The sequence below is a fragment of the Tiliqua scincoides genome, chromosome 1 (genome assembly GCF_035046505.1).
Source record: "Tiliqua scincoides isolate rTilSci1 chromosome 1, rTilSci1.hap2, whole genome shotgun sequence".
In the NCBI taxonomy this organism is placed as follows: domain Eukaryota; kingdom Metazoa; phylum Chordata; class Lepidosauria; order Squamata; family Scincidae; genus Tiliqua; species Tiliqua scincoides.
Window position 1 is genome coordinate 306026902 of NC_089821.1, and position 25494 is coordinate 306052395.

General features: G+C 43.7%; 1 protein-coding gene across 4 annotated transcripts in view; it reads right to left on the reverse strand.

Annotated features, from left to right (window-relative positions):
- Positions 1 to 25494, reverse strand: part of SYNE2 (spectrin repeat containing nuclear envelope protein 2) — a 252356-nt gene that overhangs the window by 74567 nt on the left and 152295 nt on the right. For all 4 annotated transcript variants that reach the window (XM_066629628.1, XM_066629621.1, XM_066629615.1 and 1 more), the window contains 12 exons: positions 24300 to 24428; positions 23920 to 24032; positions 20500 to 20635; positions 18167 to 18295; positions 17134 to 17286; positions 16209 to 16418; positions 15523 to 15624; positions 11259 to 11378; positions 9427 to 9627; positions 4631 to 4804; positions 2059 to 2190; positions 853 to 1049 (listed from right to left, as the gene is read on the reverse strand). In XM_066629628.1, the coding sequence (XP_066485725.1) occupies positions 853 to 1049; positions 2059 to 2190; positions 4631 to 4804; positions 9427 to 9627; positions 11259 to 11378; positions 15523 to 15624; positions 16209 to 16418; positions 17134 to 17286; positions 18167 to 18295; positions 20500 to 20635; positions 23920 to 24032; positions 24300 to 24428 (1796 nt within the window). The remainder of the gene's footprint in view (positions 1 to 852; positions 1050 to 2058; positions 2191 to 4630; positions 4805 to 9426; positions 9628 to 11258; positions 11379 to 15522; positions 15625 to 16208; positions 16419 to 17133; positions 17287 to 18166; positions 18296 to 20499; positions 20636 to 23919; positions 24033 to 24299; positions 24429 to 25494) is intronic.

Sequence of the window (25494 nt, forward strand, 5' to 3'; positions counted from 1 at the left end):
GATACGACTGTTTTTATTTCCTTTATTTACAAAAGCTCAAGCTACTTCTTGTATTGAGGTGCATGAGTGGGGTGCACTTCTTTCTGCCTAGTGCTGTATCAATAGCCACATCAGTGTTTGTTAGTTTCAAGCACAATACAAGAAGTAGCTTGAGATTTTGTAAATAGAGACGGAAATAAAAACAGTAGTAAATAAATACAAAAATATTTCGTTCCAGATGTTGTTTTATTTTTTGCTTGATAGCAATGGTAGCGAGGGCAGGGAGAATTGGAAGAAGCTTCTGAGCTGGAATACTGTATCTTGTCATTTACAGTTGAGTTTCTAGGCAAGAACTTCCTGCTTGATGACATCACTTTCGGCTCCGACATTATTGTGATGTCACTTCCTGTTTGATGATGTCATTTCTGGCTATGACATAACTTCCAGGTTGTTGATATCACTTCCAGTGGGCCCCAGACAGATTTTCATTCTCAGAAGTGGGTCCTAGGCTAAAAAGGGTGAGAACCACTGCTCTATAGACAGCAGAAGGTAAAGCAGGGTCTCCCCCGAGGAGCTTGACAGTTGCCGTCATTGCCCAGAATGGCTCCAACAGCAAGTGGAAGGGACAACATAAACAGCGTGTTGCAGGGTCTACAATATTTACGGTGCTGCCCCCATAGCTATACTATGATTATAAACAGCCTTGGAGAACTTGCAGATTGAAAGGTGGGTATAAGACCTTAAAACAAAAATAGGAGTCATCCCCTGGTAAGTACGTGAAGGACTGCAGCCTAAACTGATGTCACCCTATAAGAATGGGCCAAAATTGGTTATGCATCATTGACCTAGGCTGCGGAGAAAGGTCTCACCTACCTGGACAAGAGCCTGAGCATGGTCTCCAGCCTCTGTAGCTCAAGGTCAACTTTTGTGCAAAGGGACTGCCACTGCTCTTCCAGCTTCCCAACCTGGCTTTGTAATTCAGGACAACTCACGAGCGCCATCACCTTCTTCCCTTCTGCCATGAGCTGATGATATCTGGCCTGTTCTTCCTCAGTGCTCCTTTTGATTTGCTAAGGAAGAATGTAAAGATTGCAGCAAGTAAAATAACTGGCAGGACGGACAACAGGAGCAGCCAATTTTCTTGATAAGCCACTGATAATTTAGGGCCCAATCCTATCCAACTTTCCAGCACTGGTGCAGCCGCAATGCAACCCCAAGGTAAAACAGCAAATGTTCCTATACCTTGAGGAGGCCTCTGTGACTACCTCTACACCACAGGAGGCAGTGCATGCCCCATTGGCACAGCAACACTGGCACTGGAAAATCGGATAGGATTGGGCCCTCAGCCACTTCTAGCGACCGAAGTGTTTTACGATTGTGATGCTCAGTCCCTAAGGCATGTGCTGAACCGCTGAGCTATGGCCTTGACCCCCAATAATATCACTCCTCATATTAATGCAGGGGATGGACAGAGTGGATAGGGAGATGCTCTTTACACTCTCACATAATACCAGAACCAGGGGACATCCACTAAAATTGAGTGTTGGGCGGGTTAGGACAGACAAAAGAAAATATTTCTTTACTCAGCGTGTGGTCGGTCTGTGGAACTCCTTGCCACAGGATGTGGTGCTGGCGTCTAGCCTAGACGCCTTTAAAAGGGGATTGGATAAGTTTCTGGAGGAAAAATCCATTACGGGGTACAAGCCATGATGTGTATGCGCAACCTCTTGATTTTAGAAATGGGTTATGTCAGAATGCCAGATGCAGGGGAGGGCACCAGGATGAGGCCTCTTGTTATCTGGTGTGCTCCCTGGGGCATTGGGTGGGCCGCTGTGAGATCCAGGAAGCTGGACTAGATGGGCCTATGGCCTGCTCCAGTGGGGCGGTTCTTATGTTCTTAACTACAATTCCCAGGAAGCCTTGCAGGTCTCTTGTTATCTGGTGTGCTCCCTGGGGCATTTGGTGGGCCACTGTGAGATACAGGAAGCTGGACTAGATGGGCCTATGGCCTGATCCAGTGGGGCTGTTCTTATGTTCTAATAATGCTAGTGACAGATTCCAGGGAGAAGAAAAAAATACCTGGAGGATTCCAGTCCTTTCCAGTAACCTTTCTTCTGTCTCTTCCACCAGACCCACAGAAGGCACAGCAGAGGAAGCTGTCTCGAGTTTTTGGACGAAAGACCCACAGGTCTCATTGAATTTGATCCAATCCTAAGAGAGGAAACAGATTTTTGTTGCATTTATTCATAAATACAGGTTCATGTAATTATGCCGTGCTGTGCTTCGGACGTTTACGACTTTTTTTGGCTCTGTAATAATGGAATTTTACTGACATTGGATTTTAAATGTAAATGTTTTTATACTCCATTACTGACATATTTACATTGCATTTATTGCATTACATCTTTGTGAGCCGCCTTGAGCTTTTACAGAAAAATCAGGATATACATTTCTGAAATGAAAAATAAACATTTTTTTAATGTTTAAAAAAACATATTCCATAGACACTGAGACTAAAACCGGAATCGCTGCGGACCATATGCCAATTCCCCACTCTCCTGCACATAAAAAATCCAATTAAATTTGTAATAATTAGAGAAGATTTATTAGAGGTTTATTAGATTTATTTATAGAGAATAACTGTTGGTTGCTACTTTTGTTGCTGGCTGTGGCTGTGGGCGGACTGTTCTCTACCCTCTCTGGTGGTCCACAATGAAGCACTCACTTGGCAAGATACTGAAAGTAATTGAAGGCAATCTCTTTTTCTGAGACCTCACAGACCACTTCTCAGGGTCTTGTGGATCACCTGTGGTCCATGGGCTGGAAACCAGTTTTCTAACTGGATGTGTTCAATACATGTTGCAATTGTATATAGGGGGATCAAAGTACTGGCAGCTGCCACAACATCATGAGGTAGTGAGTTCCAAAAGTTCATTTTGTATAACAAAGGACGGTACAAAGAAGGTCTTTTTTTCTGTCTGTAATGCGTGTACTGCCAATTAATGCCATTGGGTGGCTCCATTCTAGTATTATAAGGGAAAGAGAATAACATCTCTCTCTTCACCTTCTCATAAGAACATAAGAACAGCCCCACTGGATCAGGCCATAGGCCCATCTAGTCCAGCTTCCTGTATCTCACAGCGGCCCACCAAATGCCCCAGGGAGCACACCAGATAACAAGAGACCTCATCCTGGTGCCCTCCCTTGCACTGGCATTCTGACATAGCCCATTTCTAAAATCAGGAGGCTGCGCATACACATCATGGCTTGTACCCCGTAATGGATTTTTCCTCCAGAAACTTGTCCAATCCCCTTTTAATGGCATCTAGGCTAGACGCCAGCACCACATCCTGTGGCAAGGAGTTCCACAGACCGACCACATGCTGAGTAAAGCAATATTTTCTTTTGTCTGTCCTAACCTGCCCAACACTCAATTTTAGTGGATGTCCCCTGGTTCTGGTATTATGTGAGAGTGTAAAGGGCATCTCCCTATCCACTCTGTCCATCCCCTGCATAATTTTGTATGTCTCAATCATGTCCCCCCTCAGGCGTCTCTTTTCTAGGCTGAAGAGGCCCAAACGCCATAGCCTTTCCTCATAAGGAAGGTGCCCCAGCCCCGTAATCATCTTAGTCGCTCTCTTTTGCACCTTTTCCATTTCCACTATGTCTTTTTTGAGATGCGGCAACCAGAACTGGACACAATACTCCAGGTTCTCCATACCATGTACCCTATAAACCTAAATCATGTGTGTCCCACTCCCCTAAGCCATCCTTTCCTAAACAAAAAAGGCATAGGTGCTTTTGCCTTTCTTGTAGGAAAGGTGCTCTATCCCCTGGGTCACACTCACCTTTACCAGTTCCATGATATGCTTTTTGAGGATATCTCTTGCTCAAGACGAAGAGTCATTGCGGCAAGATTAATAAATGTTTTATGAAGCAATGGCTCCTGGAAAACTTGACTAACTTGAAAACATTTGTTCAAACCATTCAAATTCTTATGGGGCACTGTAATAAGGATTACTTCCACTTATATGATATACTAATTCTGGCATTTATTTTAACATTTCTATACCGCCTTTCCTCTAAGGAGCTCAGGATGGTGTACCTAGTTCCTTTCCTTCTTTTCTCTCACAACCCTGTGAGGTAGGTTAGGCTGAGAGCTAGGTTAGTCTGTGGAACTCCTTGCCACAGGAAGTAGTGATGGCATTTTGCCTAGATGCCTCTAAGAGGGGATTGGACAAATTTCTGGAGGAAAATATCATCATGGGTTACAAGTCATGGTAGGTATGTGCAAGCTCCTGGTTTTAGAGGTAGGCTGCCTCTGATTGTCAGATGCAGGGAAGGCACCAGGATGCAGGTTGTGTCTGTTGTCTTGAGTGTTCCCTGAAGCATTTTATGGGCCACTGTGAGATACAGGAAGCTGGAATAGATGGGCCTTTGGCCTGATCCAGCGGGGCTCTTCTTATGTGAGATAGTGACTGGCCCAAGGTCACCCAGGAAGCTTCATGGCTGAGTGGGGATTTGAACCTGGATCTTCCAAGTCTAAGTCCAGAACCATGACACCATCCTGAGTGTAGTTGTTGCTGAGTGGAATACTAGAAAGAACAAGAAAGGTTACAAGATTAGGTGGAAACTCAGTGAGTTTCCTTACCTGTAAAAGTCTCTCCAAACGGGTTCCATGTTGGACAGCCTGCTCTTCCAATGCTTTGACCTTCTCTACCAGCTCATTCCAGAATGTCTCTTTCTTTTGTAAGAAAGAAGGTGCCACTCTTTTTGAACACATCTGAGTGGCCAGCATGTGATCATGAAGATTCTGGAAAAAGTCCTGAATACCAAAAAAGAAAAACAGCCCCAATAATGAACGCTTCATACAATTAACCCTTTAAAAAAGGAAGGTTTCTGACAGGTATATGTTTGAAACAAAAAATACTTCTGCAGTATATGTGCCTGGGGTGGTTTTTCATTTAGAAGTCATCACATTTTGGCTGCAATCCTAACCTCACTTTCCTGGAAGTAAGTCCCACTGAACACAACAGGACTTACTTCGGAGTAGACCTGGTTAGGAATGTGCCCTCATTTTTGCTATTTACAGCCCAATCCAAACTGGCATTTGAACCAGTGCTGGCTCCAAGTGTGCCATAAGGCACATTTGTGCCAGCATGAGAGCTGGATGGGCCAACTCAGAGGCCTGAGCTGGCTTGACCAGGCCGGATCTCAACCCTGTACTGGCTGACACGGGTAGGTTTGTGCTGGGCAGTGCAGAGGGTGAAAGAGGGTCTGGAGGCAGGGAGGAGTATTTTTGGATGGGGGAAGAGCAGAATAGTGGAGGATTGGACCCAGGAGGGGGCTGGAATTAGCAGCAGCAATGCATGCCATATCCTAACCCCTGCTCCCAGGCCACAACCCTGCATGGAATTCTGGGATGTGTGCTAGCTAAACAGCTGGCACAGATCCAAGTAGCCCCATAGGGCAGGCTGGGGCGACCTCCAGCCTGCTCCTAACTTGCATTGCATACAGCGCAGGCCATGTGGCCTGGCTGTACCAGCACAGGTTAGGATTTCACTGTTAAGAGTTCTTGCCAAATGATAGTAATTAATCATCTGTCTCTACCCACATTCATTCTTGATCCCACGCTTCCTGGTTTGTAAAGCATCAACGTTCTGGGCTCTTTCCTAAGGTATGTTGGTCGCTGGGGGTGTATAATTAGATTTGAGATGAAGCTGAAAACTAGTGCAATGGTTGGTGATGTCACAAAGGCCCTGATGGGAAAGAGGTGTTCCTAAACATTTTTATTTTTCATGGATTTTGTTTTGTCCCAAGGAGGAAAAATGCAGAAAGTGCTGCAATGTGTTTCTATTCAAAGGGCACATTTTATAAATTATAATTATAATCACTTTAAAAGCAAACTAGGTAGGTGATATAGGTGTTAGCAGATGCAGCCACAGGCACTGTCTATGCACACACTGCCCCAGTCCAGCACAACCAGCCTACACTGACCAATACGCAGAGGTGTTTTATTTTTTAAAAAACAAAAATGAGAAGTAAAGAAAGCAGTTATGTGTTTTAATTTCATCCTCATTGAAAAATCATGCTCCTATGTAGTCCCTAAAAGGAAGCGGCATTTGAGGGGCTCTGACCCAGGTGAAATTTAAAGTTCTGACTTCGGCCTGAATGAGCTAAAACAGTGGCTGCTTGAAAGGTAGACCTGGTCTCCACCTCGATATTCCTTGGAGGATGTTGGATCTATTGGCTATTTAAAGCCATGGGTAGTCCTGGCCTCCACCTTGAGACCCTGTGGTGGGCCCACTTCTCAAAGAGAAAGGTAGACCTGGTCTCCACTCAAGGTGGAGGCCAGGTCTACCCTTCACTTTGAGTAGCCCGCCCCAGGTGTCCAATACCCTAGGTATGTCACTGCAGAAAGGACATTTTTGTACATGCCAAGCTTGTTCTGCCCTCATACAGGCATTTTCTACTTTGAAGAGGCAAGATAAGAGCAATTTTCTTCTGATGAAAACATAAATGACTAACTGCTTCTCTTAAGTGAAAATTAAAAACAGTTAAGGAGGAATCATTTCATGTTTATAGAATCTCCTGGGCAATTTATAAACACTAATCTTTGTTAGCTAGGGCTGTATTTTATTGTGAGCAAAATAATTATAGCTTTGGGTGGATTTTATGATTATTCATCACAGTGACAACAACCTCCCTCACCGGTGCAAAATACCTTTGCTCATTTGCAAAAGCTCATCATAAAAGCTCTGCGTAAGAAATAAACCCAAGACAAATGAAATACTTCTTCCATATTTTATTGCTAGTGGCACATGATTATTTAAATTTATTCTGCATCATTGACATCCCACTTTCATCCATAAAAATCAAGTACCCAGGTGGTCTCCAGGCACTGACATATGCCTTCAGTTGACCACCTGAGATGTTGCCCTCTTCCAGAAATATACCACATTTTGCTGTTTAATTGCAAGTCATAATTTTAAAAGAACAAAAATGTTGCATCTGGTGATATTGAGGTGATTTGCAGACATTAAGAGCCCAATCCTATCCTGCTGTACACTTTACGTCCATGGCAAAACACAATATGCCATAGAGTGCAGCCTGGCCACCAGTATAAATGGTGAGCAGCAGTGGTTGGGTGACAGTGGCTGCCTTGACTGCACCAGCACCGATAAGTTGGCATGGTGAGCAGGAAGTGAGTGGGCAGCAAGTGTCAGGGGAATGAGGCAATGGGTGGGCAGGAAGTGGTGGGGGAAATGGTGGGGGAAGAACGGGGCAGGGATGGGGGTGTGTAGAGGAAGGGGGCAGTTAACCAACTGATCTGTTGGCCCCTCCCAGTCCATTAGCCATGCAACTAAATGTTGTTGACACTGATAGGCTCACAGGCACAGAATGTTCCCACTGTACTCCAAGATATTCTTTGAAGTTGGAAAATCCAGGGATTTCATCTGGGACTTTATATGTGCAAGATCTATGCTTCACCACTGAACTAAGGCCTAGGGCAGTGGTTCCCAAATTTTTTCAGCTGGGGATTCCCTTGACCTACTGGGCCATTGGCTGCGGCTCCCCATTAGGACTACAATCCTATACATCGTACAGGGTAGCTGGTTTTTTGCAAGGATTCTACAGCTCTCCTGGCTGGTTTCCATGGCTTCCCAGGGAGCCATGGTTCACCGTTTGGGAACCACTGGCTTAGGGGCACAGTGAAAAAGGGCAGATGGGACAGTCCTTTTACCTTATTTCAGATAACCTGCTAATATTCCTCAGAAGTGCCCAAGGCTGAGGTTCTGAAAATCTGTTCAACAAATGCTCAGAAATGTAAGTCTTTTTCAAGATTTGGCTTTGAACCACATGCATCACTGAAACGTCTTTGCCTGCCCCCCTTGAAGAGGTTTTCAATGCTCAGTGAGCACATCTATATGTCCCAGAGCCTTGGAAACGGAAGACTTCATGTGTACCCCATGGTGCCCAGGGAGCATTTTGGCTCTCAATTCTTTTATAAGCAGTGATATTGCAATGGTCTCTACCACTCTTGTGGGTATGTGGAGGCTTTTAGTTAAATTGAGTAAGTATTGTGTAAGAGAACATTTGGCTATTAATTATGCTAAAACTAAAGTTGTAGTTTTTGGGAGAAATAGAAAATGTCATAGATGGAACCTTGATGGAAAGCCTATAGAGCAGCTTGGTGCTTTTAGTTACCTTGGTCTTCATTTTACTACTCAACTCTCATGGAAGTACCATTTAAATGCAATTAATTTGAAAGCAACTCACTCTACTCAACCTTCACTTTGATTTACCAGAGTTCACGGGGGAAGCTTAGTTGCTCCAGCTGTTGAGGTGTTTGCTAAAAAAAATAATTCCTCAAATAACCTATGGGGCTGAGGTCTGGGGATATATAAAGTCCCCTATTCTGGAATTGGCCCAAAATTTTTTTTATACGATCCCTTTTATCTGTTCCCTGTGCAACACCAATTGTATATTTAAGAGCTGAAGTGGGATTGATTTCGATTGAAGCTCGCTCTCATATTGTACTTATTATGTATTGGTTAAAATTGAACTCCATGAATGATTCCCGCTTTCCACAGAAATGTTTTATAGAACAACTTCAAAATCCTTCCTGAAAAGTCTTGGGCAAATTTGGGTAGACCCATTATGGAGGAATATGGACTCAATTTAGAGTCCCTCCCTACTTTTATTTCTAATGAAATCAAGCAGATGCTTAAAGAAAAAATTAGCCTTTAGTCTAAGGATGGATTTATGTACTGTTTCCCAAAAGTCATCTGCTCTTTGGTTTCATGTTTATAAAACATCTTTTGGTTTGGAAAATTATTTTATAAATTTAGCTGCTGCTCCGTTACGAAAACATTTAAGGCCCTCTGCTTTCAATGTTTGCCATCGGTCTGGTTAGAGGGGAAATACATACCCCCTTTCATCAAAGAGTTTGTTTATGTGGATTAGGGGAAACTGATGATATCTTTCACTATTTATTTAATTGCTCTTTCTATGAACATCCTAGGGATCAATTTCTTGCTGGTTCACTTAGATTATTGTATGATAGACCCTTGCTAGTTCAGCTATGCAATTTGCTTGCGGGTACAGATGCTACCATCACCTACGAAGTAGCAAAGTTTGCTAGAGCTGCAAAGAAAATTCGTGTAAAACTTCAGAATAAATAAATAAATAAATAAATAAATAAATAAATATAACCAGTAATAACATTTTTCTTCCTTAAGATTTCTGATGTATTGTGATGACCTATGGTTTTAAGGAATAAACTGGATTGAATGATTGATGGTATGAAATATGCTCATTTACAGTTTCTACAGCATTGTAATGTTTTACTTCAAACACTATCGATCTTTTGCTTGTCATTAATGGCAAGGAATGAAGGATCAAACTCCTCGCAATAACACTGCAGTTATTTTAGAAAGTCAATACCTTGTGATTTTGCAGAAGAAATTCCAAGTTCTGTCGACTGGTAGGTTTCAGCTTTGGTACCTGCGCAACCTTCTCTTGCCCAATGCTTACAAGCTCTTCTAGTTCTCTCAACAAAGCTTCGTGTTGGTGATCGGCAACAGATGGAGTGGTCAGTTCCTTCTGTTTGGCTCTCAGGATCCCCCAAAGGTCATCCAGCACATCCTAGACATGAAGTAGATTCATGAAGAAGACATAAAAGTGTGTTTTTATATATATATATAAAATCTTTGTTATGTACCTTGCCATAGACTGCCTGCCCTCCAGTGGGTCTCCTCAGAGTCATGTGAACTATTTAGGTGGCATAATTTCAAGGAGAGTAAGAGGGAGTGTTGGGCTGGGAAAAGGGAGCTAGGATCTCAGCATCTACCACTGATACTGAGATCCTCCCCCTCCCATCCCTGGCCCAGCCCTGTTCCTGCCACTGAACCACCTATGATCCTTCTCTCCTGCTCACCTACCTACTCTGGAATGGGACTGGCAGCCTGCCGCTGCCATTGTGGGACTTCCTGCTCTGGCAATATCATTAGCAAGATGCCCTCAGTCAGAGCAGCTCGCACAACAGTGACTGAGGCCTTATGCCTATGGATTGCCAGTGTAAGGCCACCATACGGTCTCTTGGGCCCTAAGAGACCCACAAAAATGAGTCCCAAGAGGCACCTGAGGGCTTGATATGAAATAAAAAAACAAAACCAGGATGATTTTTAGGCTAGAACTTATAGGCTAGAACTTTTAGGCTAGAATTTATATTCTAATGATGGTATACAAACACAGAATTGTATCCAAAGCTACACTAGCAAAAGGAGTTTTATCACATGATGGTTATTATCATTAAAATTCATTTCACTCCAGTTACACTGCTGTTGATTGAGGGTGGAATTAATTGAGATCAATTACTCTTGAGGTAATGGCATCAAATAGGATAGAAAAAATACGCATTGTAGATATTGGATTTCTCACAGTTACTTAACCTCTGTTAGCTGCTATTTCTTGAATACCAGCAAGAGAGTAATCATCAAGAAGATGGGTTAGGAAAAAAAGTCTCTCTGCCTACATATTTTTATGCCCACTAGTAATGGCATATACTGTTAAAAAAAAACTACGGCAAAGCCAAATCATTAACAATGCGGAGCTCTGGCAAAGCCAATTTATTTATTCTAATAAAAGCTAATTTATTTATCAAATTAGTTATTGATTTGGTGAAGCCAAACATTCTATGAGAAAACACACCTTGCATGGGACATCCACAAGTGTTAACAGCCACTGATGCATGCAAACTACCTTCTGAACATACAAACATTTATCAGCACATACATCCCCCCTTCCTATTGTAATACTCATCCAGGCTCAACTGAAATGGCTGGAGGAGTCATTTTAGACACACATGCATCTCAGGCTGCAATCCTATTCACACTTTCCTGGAAGTAAGCCCCACTGACTTTAATGAGGCTTACTTCTGAGTAGACACACCTAGATTGGCCTCTCAATGCACAGTCACCAATTGAATGCATCAGGGCAAAACTTTATTACTCATTTGCGGTTTTGGACCCATTTCAGCAAATGCTGTAACTTTTTGTGTTCTAGGAAATTATATTTTGTGTTCTAGGAATAAAAATTTTGTGTTCTAGGAACTTATATTAGCTCACATTTGTTTTTAGCAATTGTCTTTGACACCCCTGGCTTCCCCCTTGATTAATTATATTTCACCAAGATCAATGAGTTAAATTGAATTAATTATGTTAAATACCACTTAATTTGCATCACTTCACACAATCCTAATTATTCAGCATCTTTACCTCCAGTTTATAAACTTCATGAACTATAGCCACAGGCAAATTAAGTCTTTCTCCACGGTCTCTCAGTTTTGCTGCCTGCAACTCAAAGTTTTGCAGTTCCACTTCAAAGGCATCTATGCTCTGAATAAAAGATGAAGTTAGTCATTACACAATTGGTATTACAGACAGTGACATTTCTGGAGCAGGTGAAGGACCAGAGTTCGATAACTATTTGAATTATATCTGAACTATTAGGGAAGCCCCAAAAATAAAAAGGAAGAAGGGCTGAAGCAGCTGAGAAAATAAGAGAAATTACATGCCCCGAATAAACCTGCATCACAATAGCCAAGTTTTGTCTACAAAAAGAGCTACCACATTACTAACTTACCATGTGATATAAGAACATAAGAACATAAGAACAGCCCCACTGGATCAGGCCATAGGCCCATCTAGTCCAGCTTCCTGTATCTCACAGCGGCCCACCAAATGCCCCAGGGAGCACACCTGATAACAAAAGACCTGCATCCTGGTGCCCTCCCTTGCATCTGGCATTCTGACATAACCCATTTCTAAAATCAGGAGGTTGCGCATACACATCATGGCTTGTACCCTGTAATGGATTTTTCCTCCAGAAACTTGTCCAATCCCCTTTTAAAGGCGTCCAGACTAGATGCCATATAGTTAGAATGTAACACTTTCTAAAAAATCAGTGCTTTGTGCCCTTTTGACAAGTGCAAGGCACATCCTTCACACATTTCTTAGGCTAGGAAAACTGAGGACCAAAGTAGACATTACAGTATAGAAAACACAAGACCACTGCTGAAAAAAAAATGGCAGCTATGTATTTGACTTGCCCTCCTTTCCCTCTGTAAAATGGACAGTGACTTGCCTGCCAGTGACTTAATGTCATGATGTTTCTCCACCATTCACAAGTGGATGTCAATGATTGGGGGGGGGGGGAATGCAGATCATGAGGTCTATGACACATTATGGAATGGGAGTAAGAAAACTTTTGGTGGCAGCCATGCATTTATCATCATGTTCAGTTTGGCTCCAAGAGCACAAAACTGTAAACATATACAATAGAACCTCCAAAGTTGACCACCTCTCTATAATGACCACCTCCTTAAGTTGACCTAATGTTCACAGTATGGACAGACACTGCATATACACTATGGGAGACCAACCTCTCTATATTGACCACTTCTGTAAGTTGTATCTTGACCACTTCAACCATTGCACAGACCAATGAACAGAGTATTAATTTACCCTCCATAAGTTGCCCACTGAACGCGATACTGTGGGCCTGTGTTTTGTCTGGTTTGTCCCATCTTGGAAAAGCAAGAAGCCATAAGACAATCCCTCCCCTACGCTTGCTAGCGCATGTGCAAAAGGGTTTTTATAGGTGGGCACACTGCACATAGCTGACAGAACTGTGCCGGCTGCCAAATGTACCTGGACATGTACCAAGTTGTAAGGGACATGAGGTTGCTTGTGCATAGATCCTTCTGGAGCACTTCACAATCCCTTCTGATCTTCGCCACTCAGAAAAGTTTAGTGTCATCCACAAACTTGTCCACCTCCCTGCTTATCCCTGTTTCCAGGTCATTTATGAAGATGTTAAAAAGCACCAGTCCCAGGACAGATCCGTGAGGCATTCCACTTTCCACCTCTCTCCACTTTTTTTGGCAATTGCCCATTGACACCCACTCTCTGTTTCCTGGTCCTCAACCAGTTCCCAACCCATGAGAGGACCTGTCCTTTTATTCCCTGACTGTGGAGTTTTCTCAACGGCTTTGAGTGAGGGACCGTAACAAACACCTTCTGGCATTTAGTGAATCTGAGGAGACCCAGTGGAGGCCAGGCAGCCTTTGTTTTTTGTTTTTTTTTAGCTGTTGGGGCTATGGAACATGCTACATGCTATGGACTGTCAAGGGATAGCATTGGTCCGCCTGTCTTCTATGAAACCAAGTATTTTTTTTAACTTACAAGTTTTTTTAAGCTTATGAATTTTCAGGGGTTTTTAAAAACACTGATTGTGGGCTGCTTATTCTCTGTCTCTTGATATAGATATAGATGATATAAATAGTAAGCATCACAAGAGGATCAATTCTCATTTATATTTGCAATAAAACATTTTAAAAATCCAATCTAAATAATAACTTGGCCTTGCATTTCTTGTCCGGGAAGCTAAACATGATAATATTTAAATGTCTTTCCCCCCCCCCCCATGTTGACCACCTCCCTATGTTGACCAATTTCCTCCAGTCCCTTGGTCTGGAGGTCAACGTAAAGAGGTTCTACTGTATTTCTCCTGCCTTTGACTAATGATTCTCATATGACCCTTCTTTGTTATTAAGGAATAGTGATTTTTCAAACTTACATGCTGGTAGGGTCTGGGAAGTGTGAGGAGCCCCATGGAGCATTCTGCAGGGCTCCCTGCAGCTTGTAAAAAGCGAAAAGTTGCTATTGCGATCCACTTCCAGTTTTGTTGCAATCACAACTTTCACTTTTTACAAGTCACAGAGAGCCCTGCAGAGTGCTACATGGGGCCCCCACACTTCCCTGGATCCTGACAGCATGTAAGTTAAGTTTAAAAATAGTAAGTTAAGTTAGTTACAGTAATTTAAGAACATAAGAAGAGCCCCGCAGGATCAGGTCAAGCTCCATCTAGTCCAACTTCCTGTATCTCACAGTGGCCTACCAAATGCCCCAGGGAGCACATAAGACAACAGACACAACCTGCGTCCCAGTGCCCTCCCCTGCGTCTGGCAATCAGAAGCAGCCTGTCTCTAAAAACAAGAGCTTGTACATACCTACTATGACTTGTAACCCCTAATGAACTTTTCCTCCAGAAATTTGTCCAATCCCCTCTTAGAGTCATCTAGGCAAGATACCATCACTACTTACTGTGGCAAAGAGTTCCACAAACTAATTACACGCTGGGTAAAGAAATATTATCTTCTGTCTATCCTAACTCTCCCAAAAACTTTAGTGAATGTCCCCTGGTTCTGGTATTAAGTGAGAGGCAAAAAAGCATCTCTCCATCCACTCTGTCCATCCCCTGCATGATTTTGTAGGTCTCAATCATGTCCCCCCTCAGGCACCTCTTTTCTAGATTGAAGAGACCCAAATGCTGTAGCCTTTTCTCACAGGGAAAGTGCCCCAGCCCAGAAATCATTTTCGTTGCTCTCTTTTGCACCTTTTCTTTAACTATAAATAAGTTAGTCATAGTAAAAATAGTAAGTTCAGTTTAAAAATACTGGGCTGCGGAACCTTCCTTATGAGGAAAGGCTACAACGTTTGGGCCTCTTCTGCCTAGAAAAGAGGCACCTGAGGGGGGACATGATTGAGATTTACAAAATGATGCAGGGGAAGGATAGAGTGGATAAAGTGATGCCCTTTTCCCTCTCACACAACACCAGAACCAGGGAACAGACAAAAGAGTTAGGACAGACAAAAGAAAATATTTCTTTACTCAGCATGTAGTTGGTCTGTGGAACTCCTTGCCACAGGATGTGGTGATGGCATCTGGCCTAGATGCCTTTAAAAGGGGATTGGACAAGTTTCTGGAGGAAAAATCCATTACGGGTTACAAGTCATGATGTGTATGTGCAACCTCCTGATTTTAGAAATGGGTTATGTCAGATGCAAGGGCGGGCACCAGGATGCAGGTCTCTTGTTATCTGGTGTGCTCACTGGGGCATTTGGTGGGCCACTGTGAGATATCGGAAGCTGGACTAGATGGGCCTATGGCCTGATTCAGTGGGGCTATTCCTATAGTCCCCTTCCCCCGCAGTGGCGTGATCCTGGGGACCACATCGCTGCTTTCTCCCTGCCTCCACACCTTAAAGGGAAAGGGGCAGTGTTACACGGGCTGGTGGGTCACAACAATTTTATGCTCTTGGGCTGGTGGGTTGTGACCGATTAGTTTGAGAACTACTGCAATACTGGATTATACCGATGTTTTGATTCGTCAAACACCCTGGAATTCTCATAAAACCTGAAATTGCTCCACAAAAGAACCTCTACCTTCTCCCAGAGCCTTGATAAGCACATGAGGACCCATTCTGCTGGATCAGACCAGTGGTCCATCTAGTCCAACAACCTACCTGGCCAGGGAACATGGAGCATTGTGGAATTGTGGTTATCGCAGCACCACCACACTTGCAGGGAGACTAAATGGTTGCTCCCATTTTGGAAAACATAACTACAAACAGAAATTAGGCAAAATTGTCCACTGCTGGACAGCTGATTGTGCCTTATCTTTATGTCACTTAATTACCTGAAGGTGCTTGGGAAAATTGTCCCTGCCCATGGCACTGATGGACTGCTGCAGGCGGGACTTTTTCTCAATCAACACATCATACAATAGCCTGATTTCATTCTGTGATGGAGACAAGCAAGAACAGAACAGTGAACAGAACACGCATTACACAGAATGAAGGGACAATTAGACTGCCATTCAACTGGCCTGTGTAATCAGAAGTATTCTTTGTGTGCACACAAGTATGGCCAGAGAGAGGAGAGGGACAGTGTCATGCAACTATTTACCTCTTTCCAAAAAAGAAAAAAGACAAAAACCTTGAAGTAATGCCCAGTTTTGTAATCAATGACCCATTTGTTTCACGGATGGGTCCGTCAGGGAGGTCAAGGATTAAATAATCCCCAGAGGGGATATAATTTCACTCAGAGGTAACCAGCTATGGGGTTGGTCCAAACAAACTCCTCTGTGATAGCGGCTAAGTGCCTGTGGGGGAGGGGGGGAGAGAATGCACCTGGGACACATGTCCTGCATGAAGAAGGTCCCAGGTCTCATATGGGCTTGGAAAAAATCCTTGTCAGAAGCCCTAGAAAGCAGCTGCCACAGACAGCAGATAATTGCCATACTGAGCTAATGGTTCATGAACCAATGGGCTAGCTCCCCATAAAGTGCCTTTATATGAGATGAAAATTCAGCAGTGCCGGTACCTGATAATTGCTGTGGTGGTCGAGCTCCATTTTCATAGACTTGCTCCTGGAAGCAGCTGCTGCTTGTGTCAACTGGAGCCAAGCCTGCAAACTGCTAAAACACTGGGATAATGTTTCGGCGTTACCACCAGCAAGGGTGATGGACTTCAGAAGATCAACCTTTTTATCACCAACGTCTTTGTGAAGGGTCTGCAACTCTGCAGAGAGTGTCTGGAAGTGAGAGAAGGCAGAAAAAGCTGTGATCCCTGAGAGATTCACCCAGATACAACCTGATCTGTAAGAGGAGATGCATTTATCATACAGTTTAATCTGGCCTTGACAGCACAAAGGCAGGTGCAATAGCATTCTACTTTGGGCCTGTTCAGTTGTTACTTTCCAGTGAGAAAACTCAACACAGTTCAGGGAGCTTTTGCACATCCAATCCCCACTCCTTATGGAGAAAATAACCAGTGAATGGGTTACCTTAAAATATCTTAACCATTTCAGCACAGGCTGTGATTCCCCCATTTGGCTCAACAAGAGTACAAATGTCACATTTTCAGCAAACCACTGACGGGTCTGTTGGTATTGGGCAGGAGGTCTGGTCTAGAGGGTTGAGCCTCCATTTGCCTGAAGATAACATCCGCAGGCTGCCAGTTCAAGGCCACCGGCACCGTGCGACCTTGAAGCAGCTGACAAGCTGAGCCGAGCTATTCCATCTACTCTGAGCGTGGGAGGATGGAGGCCAGAATGTGCGACCAGATCAAGAAAGAAATAGCTGAATGTTGTGGTTTCTTGAAAGATAGAAACCTTCTTTCAAATTGTAAAAATCCCTACGGGGATTTAATAAGCCTGCCTATGTAAACCGCCTTGAATAAAGTCTAAGGAGAAATCTGAGGACCAAGAAAGGCGGTATAGAAATACCTGTATTATTATTATTATTTACCTCATAAAGCACCTGTTGCACAGGAGCTTCTTCACTGGTGAGCACACAGGTGTTCAACATCTGCTCCATGTTGCTCAGGCAGCGGCTGATGGCCAGAAGTAGCTCAAAGAGCTTCTGATCCAGGTTAAAGGAGATTTCCCCTGCCATATTTTCCTGGAAGGCGAGGAGATGTCATTTAAGTTTATTCCGGAACTCTTGTTAGCGATACGGAAATACCACACCAGTAATGACATAAACCAGTGGCAACACTTGTCCCCTGGCCACATACATTGGGCACCGGTTACTATGCTGAAGATACAGCCTTGAGTCTCAATTATTATCATTTATTATTACAATAACTAGGTGGTGGATAGACCCCATTTATATACATATGTCTGAATAGTTAGTGTGAAAATTAAAGGTTTTACTCAAAGTGAAATTAATTGTGACTTGTGCCCCAACCTGTCCCATCAGCCTACACAATGCAGATCCACTGCTAGAGCACATAGACTCACTGGAGAGGTCTTGCCCCAAAATTGGGGGGTCGTCTCAACAGCCACTGTCATAATTCTGTGGCAGAAGGAGCATGGCATCCTTCTGTGGCAGTTCAGAGGATGAAAAATGTCAGCCATCACTTCTGGAATCTGTTAGAAGAGCCCCTGAGCACCTAGTGAGTTTTGTCTGGAAATTTTCCCCAATTCCAAAAGGTCGTCCTCAATGTCACCACTTGAAAGTGGGATCACAAACTGGGGAGGGGGGGACCTTCCAGCCTCCATGGTGACTCAGGTTCCCTTGATTTCAATGGAACGGTATCCCATAAGAACTGTTGAATATATTTACACAGCAAAAACATGCCAAGCAAGTACAGCAATTTTCTAGAGTTCAGTTCTGATATCTAATATCTACAAACCACTGAGCACTGGCTCTAAACTCTGCCTCCATGGTGTACTCACTTGGGGGGGGGGGCACAAATATTTCAGACTGCCAAGGCTGGATCTTGTCCACCAGCCACACTGATATTTATGTAACTGAGAAAAATGCTTTTCATTAGTACCTGTATCTGAACAGATGCTGCTTGGCTCAGGCTGCCAAGTTGCGCAGTGTACGTTTTCAGCTCCTCGACGGTTGGAGTCCTCACACTAGATGAGGCACCCTTGGGCAGAATATTTATTTTCGTAGCAATCTAACATTTGGAAAAAGCAAAATGTGTTGAGACAAACGCTCCAGATTAAAATTATGGTAATAATACATGATGTTCTTTCAAAAAAAAACAAAAAAAAACTCAAAACAGTAGCAGCAACAATTTAAAATGATATGATCATCATCACAATCTGGACACCGTGGGTTCCATTCTTAGCTACTTGCTTGAAATTCACTAAAAGTGCTACATCTTTTGTGTCCTCAGAAAGCCTGCACTGGAAAATGCACATGAGATGCGGGTGCGTTTGGCCTAACCCTAAACCTACCTAAACTCTATCAATGTGATGTTCCAGTTTTTCCAGGTGGATGGCCCCATTCAGTAGGCATAACTAAAACACCTGAGGTTGCCTAACAACTATTACATTCCCCAAACTCAGAAGTAGCTGGGTGGCATGTGAAGCTGTTATGCAACCACATGGTTTCTCCTCTCTGCCTCCAGAGCCAGTCATCGTTCCAGCAGGGAGCAAAATTCTTTACTCAGTGTGTGGTTGGTCTCTGGAACTCCTTGCCACAGGATGTGGTGATGGTGTCTGGCCTGGATGTCTTTAAAAGGGGATTGGACAAATTTCTGGAGAAAAAATCCATTACGTGTTACAAGCCATGGTGTGTATGTGCAACCTTCTGATTTTAGAAATGGGCTATGTCAGATGCAAGGAAGGGCACCAGGATGCAGGTCTCTTGTTATCTGGTGTGCTTCCTGAGGTATTTGGTGGGCCACTGTGAGATACAGGAAGCTGGACTAGATGGGCCTATGGCCTGATCCAGTGGGGCTGTTCTTATGTTCTTAACTACAATTCCCAGAAAGCCTTGCAGGTCTCTTGTTATCTGGTGTGCTCCTTGGGGCATTTGGTGGGCCGCTGTGAGATACAGGAAGCTGGACTAGATGGGCCTATGGCCTGATCCAGTGGGGCTGTTCTTATGTTCTTAACTACAATTTCCAGGAAGCCTTGCAGGTCTCTTGTTATCTGGTGTGCTCCTTGGGGCATTTGGTGGGCTGCTGTGAGATACAGGAAGCTGGACTAGATGGGCCTATGGCCTGACCCAGCAGGGCTGTTCTTATGTTCTTATATTACATCTGTGTCTGTGAGGTGAGGTGACCACCATGCCTTTCATCACAGTGCTTACGTGTCTCTTAAAGAAAAACTGGTAAATATCAACCAACTGCTCAAATCTGGTAGGGAAATTAGAATGCAATCAAGATTTCAGTTGGCTAACCATTGACTGGGATTTCCATTTCCCTAAACTGCGGAGATGCACAACATACTTCCCAAGTAAACAGGATTACAAATGTTTGCCTTTTCTGAATGACACCAGATTATGCTGCTGTAGCTTAGTGTTTGAAAATGAGCCAGGGAACCCCTTGTTCAATCTTACAGCCAAACTAGATAACAGGTAATTTGTTATCATGATTGATTTCAGAGTTAAAAACAGTCTTTACAAAATCAGGGCAGAATATGTCGCTCTCCCCTGCCCCATTTTATCCTCACAACCTTCCTGAAAAGCAAACTAGATGAAAAGATGAACTGGCCCAAATACACCCAGTGAATTTCATGGCTAAGTGGGGATTTGAAGCCAAGTCTCCCCTCTCTTAATCCAATCATGGTACTATATCACCCACCAGCCACATGGGGTCCATTATGGTATCTACAAGCTTTGCCCCACGGGCAAATTCTCACTTTATATTAAAGCTCCCTCTCCCTTGTATGATGGCTTTGATCAAAATTTTGGGAGGAATCTGGTTCATTAACACTGCTACCACCTGTCCTGACATAACAGAGTATATGCAAACTGGGAAGGGAAAATTCATGTGGGAGGATGTACAATGAGTGTACACATCATGGATAACCATCTTTCATATTACCACCCAGGGTGGCATCAGGGATTAGCCAGATTGGGAAACATCCATTGGAGGAGGAACCCTCAGGACCAGTGGCAGTGTGCAATGTGCCACTGCGGGAAGATGAGGTAGTGCAGGGGAGGTAATGCGGGTGGGGGGGTAGTGCAGGGATTTGTCTCAGGGTCACAAGCAACCTGGCAGTCACGCATGCTCTGAAAACAAAACACACATACACACACAATTGCTTATCTCTTACCGATAAGTGGTCAATATTATTATTACAGGGACCAACTCCCTGACCTCCAAAAGGAACTTTTGGGACTTTGCAGAAGTGGTTGTGATATACTAACCTGAGGTTTGGCAAACTGGCAGTGCGGTAGATTCATCTTGAACAGCAGCTCCTCTAGCAAGTGTTGCCACTTGTCACCAGTCGGGTCACTTGGAATTGGGCCATGGGGTTCGCTCCCTGAAATGGATGGCTCTGGGCTGAATTTGCAACATGTAATTATTAGGAGAGGAAATAACTGCGAGAGAAAATAAAAATGTCACTAAAACTGCCTATGACAAGGTTTTTTGTGATTGGCTCTTAACATGTGCAAGTGTAAACAAGGCTCACAAAAGGGAGGTTTTTGCCACTGCCTTTCCCCAAGCTTTCCAAAAAGACACTCCAGTGGGTTATGTCATTCTCCAACTATTCTTGCCTCTTCCTGGCTCTTAAGAATTCCTCCCAGCAGCTACAGCCCCCAGTGCCACATCCCACATAATTTCCAAGTGTCCCTCCCAACTCTTTGAAGCAGACTGTCGGGGGGGCTGCAATAGTGAGAAGAGAGCTGGGAATATGCGAGCTTTGTACTGCTTGTGCAAGCGAGGACCTACTGACCTACCCAGTGTGGAAGTATCCAAAATCTGAGCTCTCCTTGACCCCCTCTGGTCCCAAACACGTTTACTTGGAATTACTTGGACTTTAGTCATATGGATTTCAAAGCAATCTACACAGGCCTGTTTCTTGTGCAGTGTGGGGGGACTACAATTCAGCTCATTCATGAAGGTAATGTTAGATGCCCAAGTCACATGCAAGGAACTTGTGCTATGGTTTCTCCCCAAATCAAGGCTGCCTCTTTCTAGGTGGGATAACACTGACATGGGGGAGGGAGGGAAGAGATGCACTGTGGGCTTCTCCTACATGGCCTAGAGCCTCTTGCACTATCCAAGCCATGTGAACAAGAGTGGCATAGCAGCAGCTCCCAGGCTGCAAACATAAGAAGGGACTTTAGTGAACCAGTGGCATAGCTAAGGGGGTGTAGGGGGTAGCAGTCGCACTGGGCAACAAGCTTTAGGGGGACAACAAGCTGAGCTTGACACTAGAGGCCAAAATTGTGAAAAAATTTGGTATGCACGAATAATACCATCATGTTATATATCACTGGAAAGGTAATTTAATGCAGAATGCAATGAAACAAACCCAATTGGACTATCTGTATTCTAACAAAAGTTATGGCCAATTAACCAGAAAACAAAAACGCAACTACCTTATGGAACAAAAAGTGGATTATTTAAACTCAATACTGACCCATGAGACTGATTTTTCTGAGAGCCAATGAGATGTTGTTATGATACAGCATGGAACCAATAAGGTGTTAATATGAGTCAGCTCTCATTTCCATGTATCATAACACAGTTACTCCTGCTAACTGGTAAAGAGGCAATTTTTCAAGTGGTTATCCTCTTATATTTAGCAGGGGTGAATAACCATCCCTCTACAACCCAGCGCAGTGTCTGTAACCAATAAGGGGCACACTTTTTGTTTATTATTTAATTAAGTAAATTTGATTTTGTCATATTTTGATCAAAAAATTTGATTTTGTCATAGAAGGGGGGGCTACAAAATCTTCTTTGATCCAATCCTTTGGTCGCATATAGATGCCTTAGCTATGCCACTGGCTTGGGAGAGGTCACAGATCAAGTGGGTGGTGAACTGCTGGGGGGAGGAGACAGGTTTCCCCCCTAATTCACACTTTTTAAAAAGGCCGGGTGTGATGTCACTTCCGGTTGTGACATCACTTCCGGGGCATCATTTTGACGTCTGCACCAGGCTACACATTCATTAGCTACGCCACTGTAGTGAACTTCCCAAGTAGGCTGGGGAATGCAGTTTCACCTAACTCTGTTTCCCAAGAAAAAAAAAACACCTATGGTACCAGCAACATCTAGAAGCCACAATCCAACACACTTAAGCACGCTTGAGGGCCCAGTCCTATTCAATTTCCAGCACTGATGTAGCCAAAATGCAAGTAAGAGAATGAAGTAAGAGAATGAGCATTCCTTTACCTTGTGGAGGCCTCCTGACTGATCCCCCCATCACAGGATGCAGTGTATAACCCATTAGAGTGGCTGCATCAGTGCTGAAATGTTGGATAGGATTGGGACCTAAGTAAATGATTTTCAATGGGCTTGTTTGCATCTAGTTCTGTGCTGGATTGTGCTATTTATGTGCCCACACACTACTAAAGTAGGAAAATATGGTATAATTAGTATTCTTGTCCTCTTCAGCAGGTGTAGCATTAGCATCACCATCATATTGGTGTGGGGAGTGTGCCTTAAGAGAGAACCATACCCTTAATATCTTGATGCACCTAATGTTAAAAGTTTCAAATTTAAATTCCGTCTTACATTGCTCATCTGCAATCTCTGGTTAACAAATCTAGTTGAAATTTGCCAATGATCATGATGAAAATTAGGTATATTTCAACAGCAATTTTGTTCCTAAACCTGTAATGAGTGAGTGAGATGGGTTAGCTAATCTGAAGAATAGAAATCTCTTTATTCCTCCACTCATTTCATTTTTCATTCCTTTTGCTGAGGCAGAGGTAGAGAATAAGGGGACTGCACAATTACTGCTAGAAATAGCATCCTTGTATAGCATTCCTTTCCCCTCTGGTAATATCTAGAGCAGTAGCACACAATAAAATGCTGTCCTGTTATTGCATTGAGTTTTGTGTCTACTAGCAGTAACCACTGAACTGGAGCAGAAGTGATAACAGCACATCATGCGTTTTATTTCTCTGTTCAGGGGAAACTGGAATTATTGTGGGGCACATCCATAAATGTCTTGTATCAAGAAAGGGATAAGCAAAAGGCAGATTTTTGCCTTCTCCTTTTGCCATATGCAGTTAAAATGCTTTATGTTTAAATGGGTCATAAACATCATAAGAACTTAAGAAGAGGCCAGATGGATCAGGCCAAGGCCCATCAAGTCCAACTTCCTGGATCTCACAGTGGCCCACCAAATGCCACAGGAAACATACAAGAGACCTGCATCTTGGTGCCTTCCCTTACATCTGGCATTCTGAGGTAGCCTACTTCTAAAATCAGGAGGCTGCACATAGCCATCATGAAAAACTGTCCAATCTCCTTTTAAAGGCACCTGGGCCAGATGCCATCACCACATCCTGTGGCAAGGAGTTCCACATATTAATCACATGCTGGGTATGAAATATTTTCTTTTGTCTGTCCTAACTCTCCCAACACTCAGTTTTAGTGGACGTCCCCTGATCCTGGTGTTGTGTGAAAGGGAAAAGAACATCCCCCTATCCACTTTATCCATCCCCTGTATAATTTTGTATGTCTCAATCATGTCCCCCCTCAGGCAACTTTTTTCCAGGCTGAAGATCCAAACTGAATTTCTAGCCTGAAGAGGCCCACCCCAGCTTCCTGACAGATACATATTGGCACACTTTGGTAACCACACTCATTGTGTTGCTGCCTTGTACCTTGCTTGCAGGTCCAGAATTGTGCTGTCTCCAGATCGTGGCTGTATATTATCCACATAGACGTCAATGAATTCGATGAGATTGCTTTGTTCAGAGAGCTTTAACAGCAGCTCCTGTGAGCAAGGAACAAAAAGAAATAGAAGGAAAGTACTGTTAAGACCAAATGTGCAAGGCTGCTGAAAGTGAAGCTGCACCTCCTTCTACTGTCATGAGGTGAGGCTCAAACAGGGAGTCCTGAGGATCAGACACTAGTTCCTCAGTGGGTCAGAGAAGGGACCCCAGCATATAACAGATCCGAGTGGCTGGCAAAACTAAATGAAGCAAAACAACATATAGTTAAATATTTCACCAGGTAGTAATGGGGTGAAACCAGTAATTACCTGCTGTTGCTGTAAACCATTTGAACTCCTGAGCAGAAGTCTGTCTGAGGTAGTGAATGGAAAAGCACTGGAGAGTGTGAAATGAGGGATCTTCAGGGGTTTCTCACTGATGTTTTCATCAGAGTTGAGCTACAAAGGCACACACAGGACAGAGGAATGTTTTTAGAAGAAGAAGTGTGCAATTTAAAGAGGCATCACATGCTACAGTCTATATTCAAGCACAGATCTCCAAGAACAAATACTCTTGTACTAAGCAATTTCCCTTCTAGAGTACCCAGGAACAGTAACCTGGAAAGGACTAAGGACAACCTCCATGCATTTTAAAGCAGGGATGTGCGCTGCAGGGGTGGCAGGTGAGTCAGAACCGACCCACCGATGTCCTCCGAAAATTGTCACAGCCTAACCTGGTAATTGTACACAGGTGTGTGATCACCGGGTTAGGTTGTGGTGATTTTTGGTGGATGCCAGTGGGGAGGTTCTGCCACCACCGCACCACATGCCCCTGTTTTAATGACAGAGGGGCTCCAGATGTGAAAAGGAAACAGACCAGGAGAAACACATATGCAGGAAGACTTGCAGGAAGAAAGCAGTAAGTGAAGGAGGGGCCAATATGCATACCTAGGTAGTTGACGCCCAGGGTGGGTGACTCAAAGCCATGTGTAGACCTGGCCTCCTCCCTGAGATACCCAGGGGAGGCCAGGTCTACTGGTTGCTCAGTGGTGCATTTGACACCCTGGGCAGATTTGACACCTGAGATAGACCACCATTATCCCACCCAACCCCATCCTTGGTGTACTACTGGGAAGGGCTAATCTTCCCTGCAAATCCCTACTCTCACATTCATTTTATTTAGCAAACAGGTAATACGAAGCCCATGCCTGTTGGTGTAATATGTAATTCCAGCCACCCAAACCTTTTAGTAGACTTGTTCTAAATTTAGCTGGAACGCACCAGTGTCATCCAGAGTGACAGCGTTCAGCACAGAGAAGGACAAAGGGCTTGTTTATTCACCACTGCAGGCACTATTTGGAGATAATCTTGGTTTCACTATCACAGTCTGAGCTGTCCTTTTCGTTTGGTCTCCCTACCTCTCCCCCACCCAGGATCAAAGAAGTTGTTCACATTCAGCATTGCTTTCAAGATGACATGGTCTTCATGACATTTTTATCGACATTGCTGTTCTTACCATGAATCA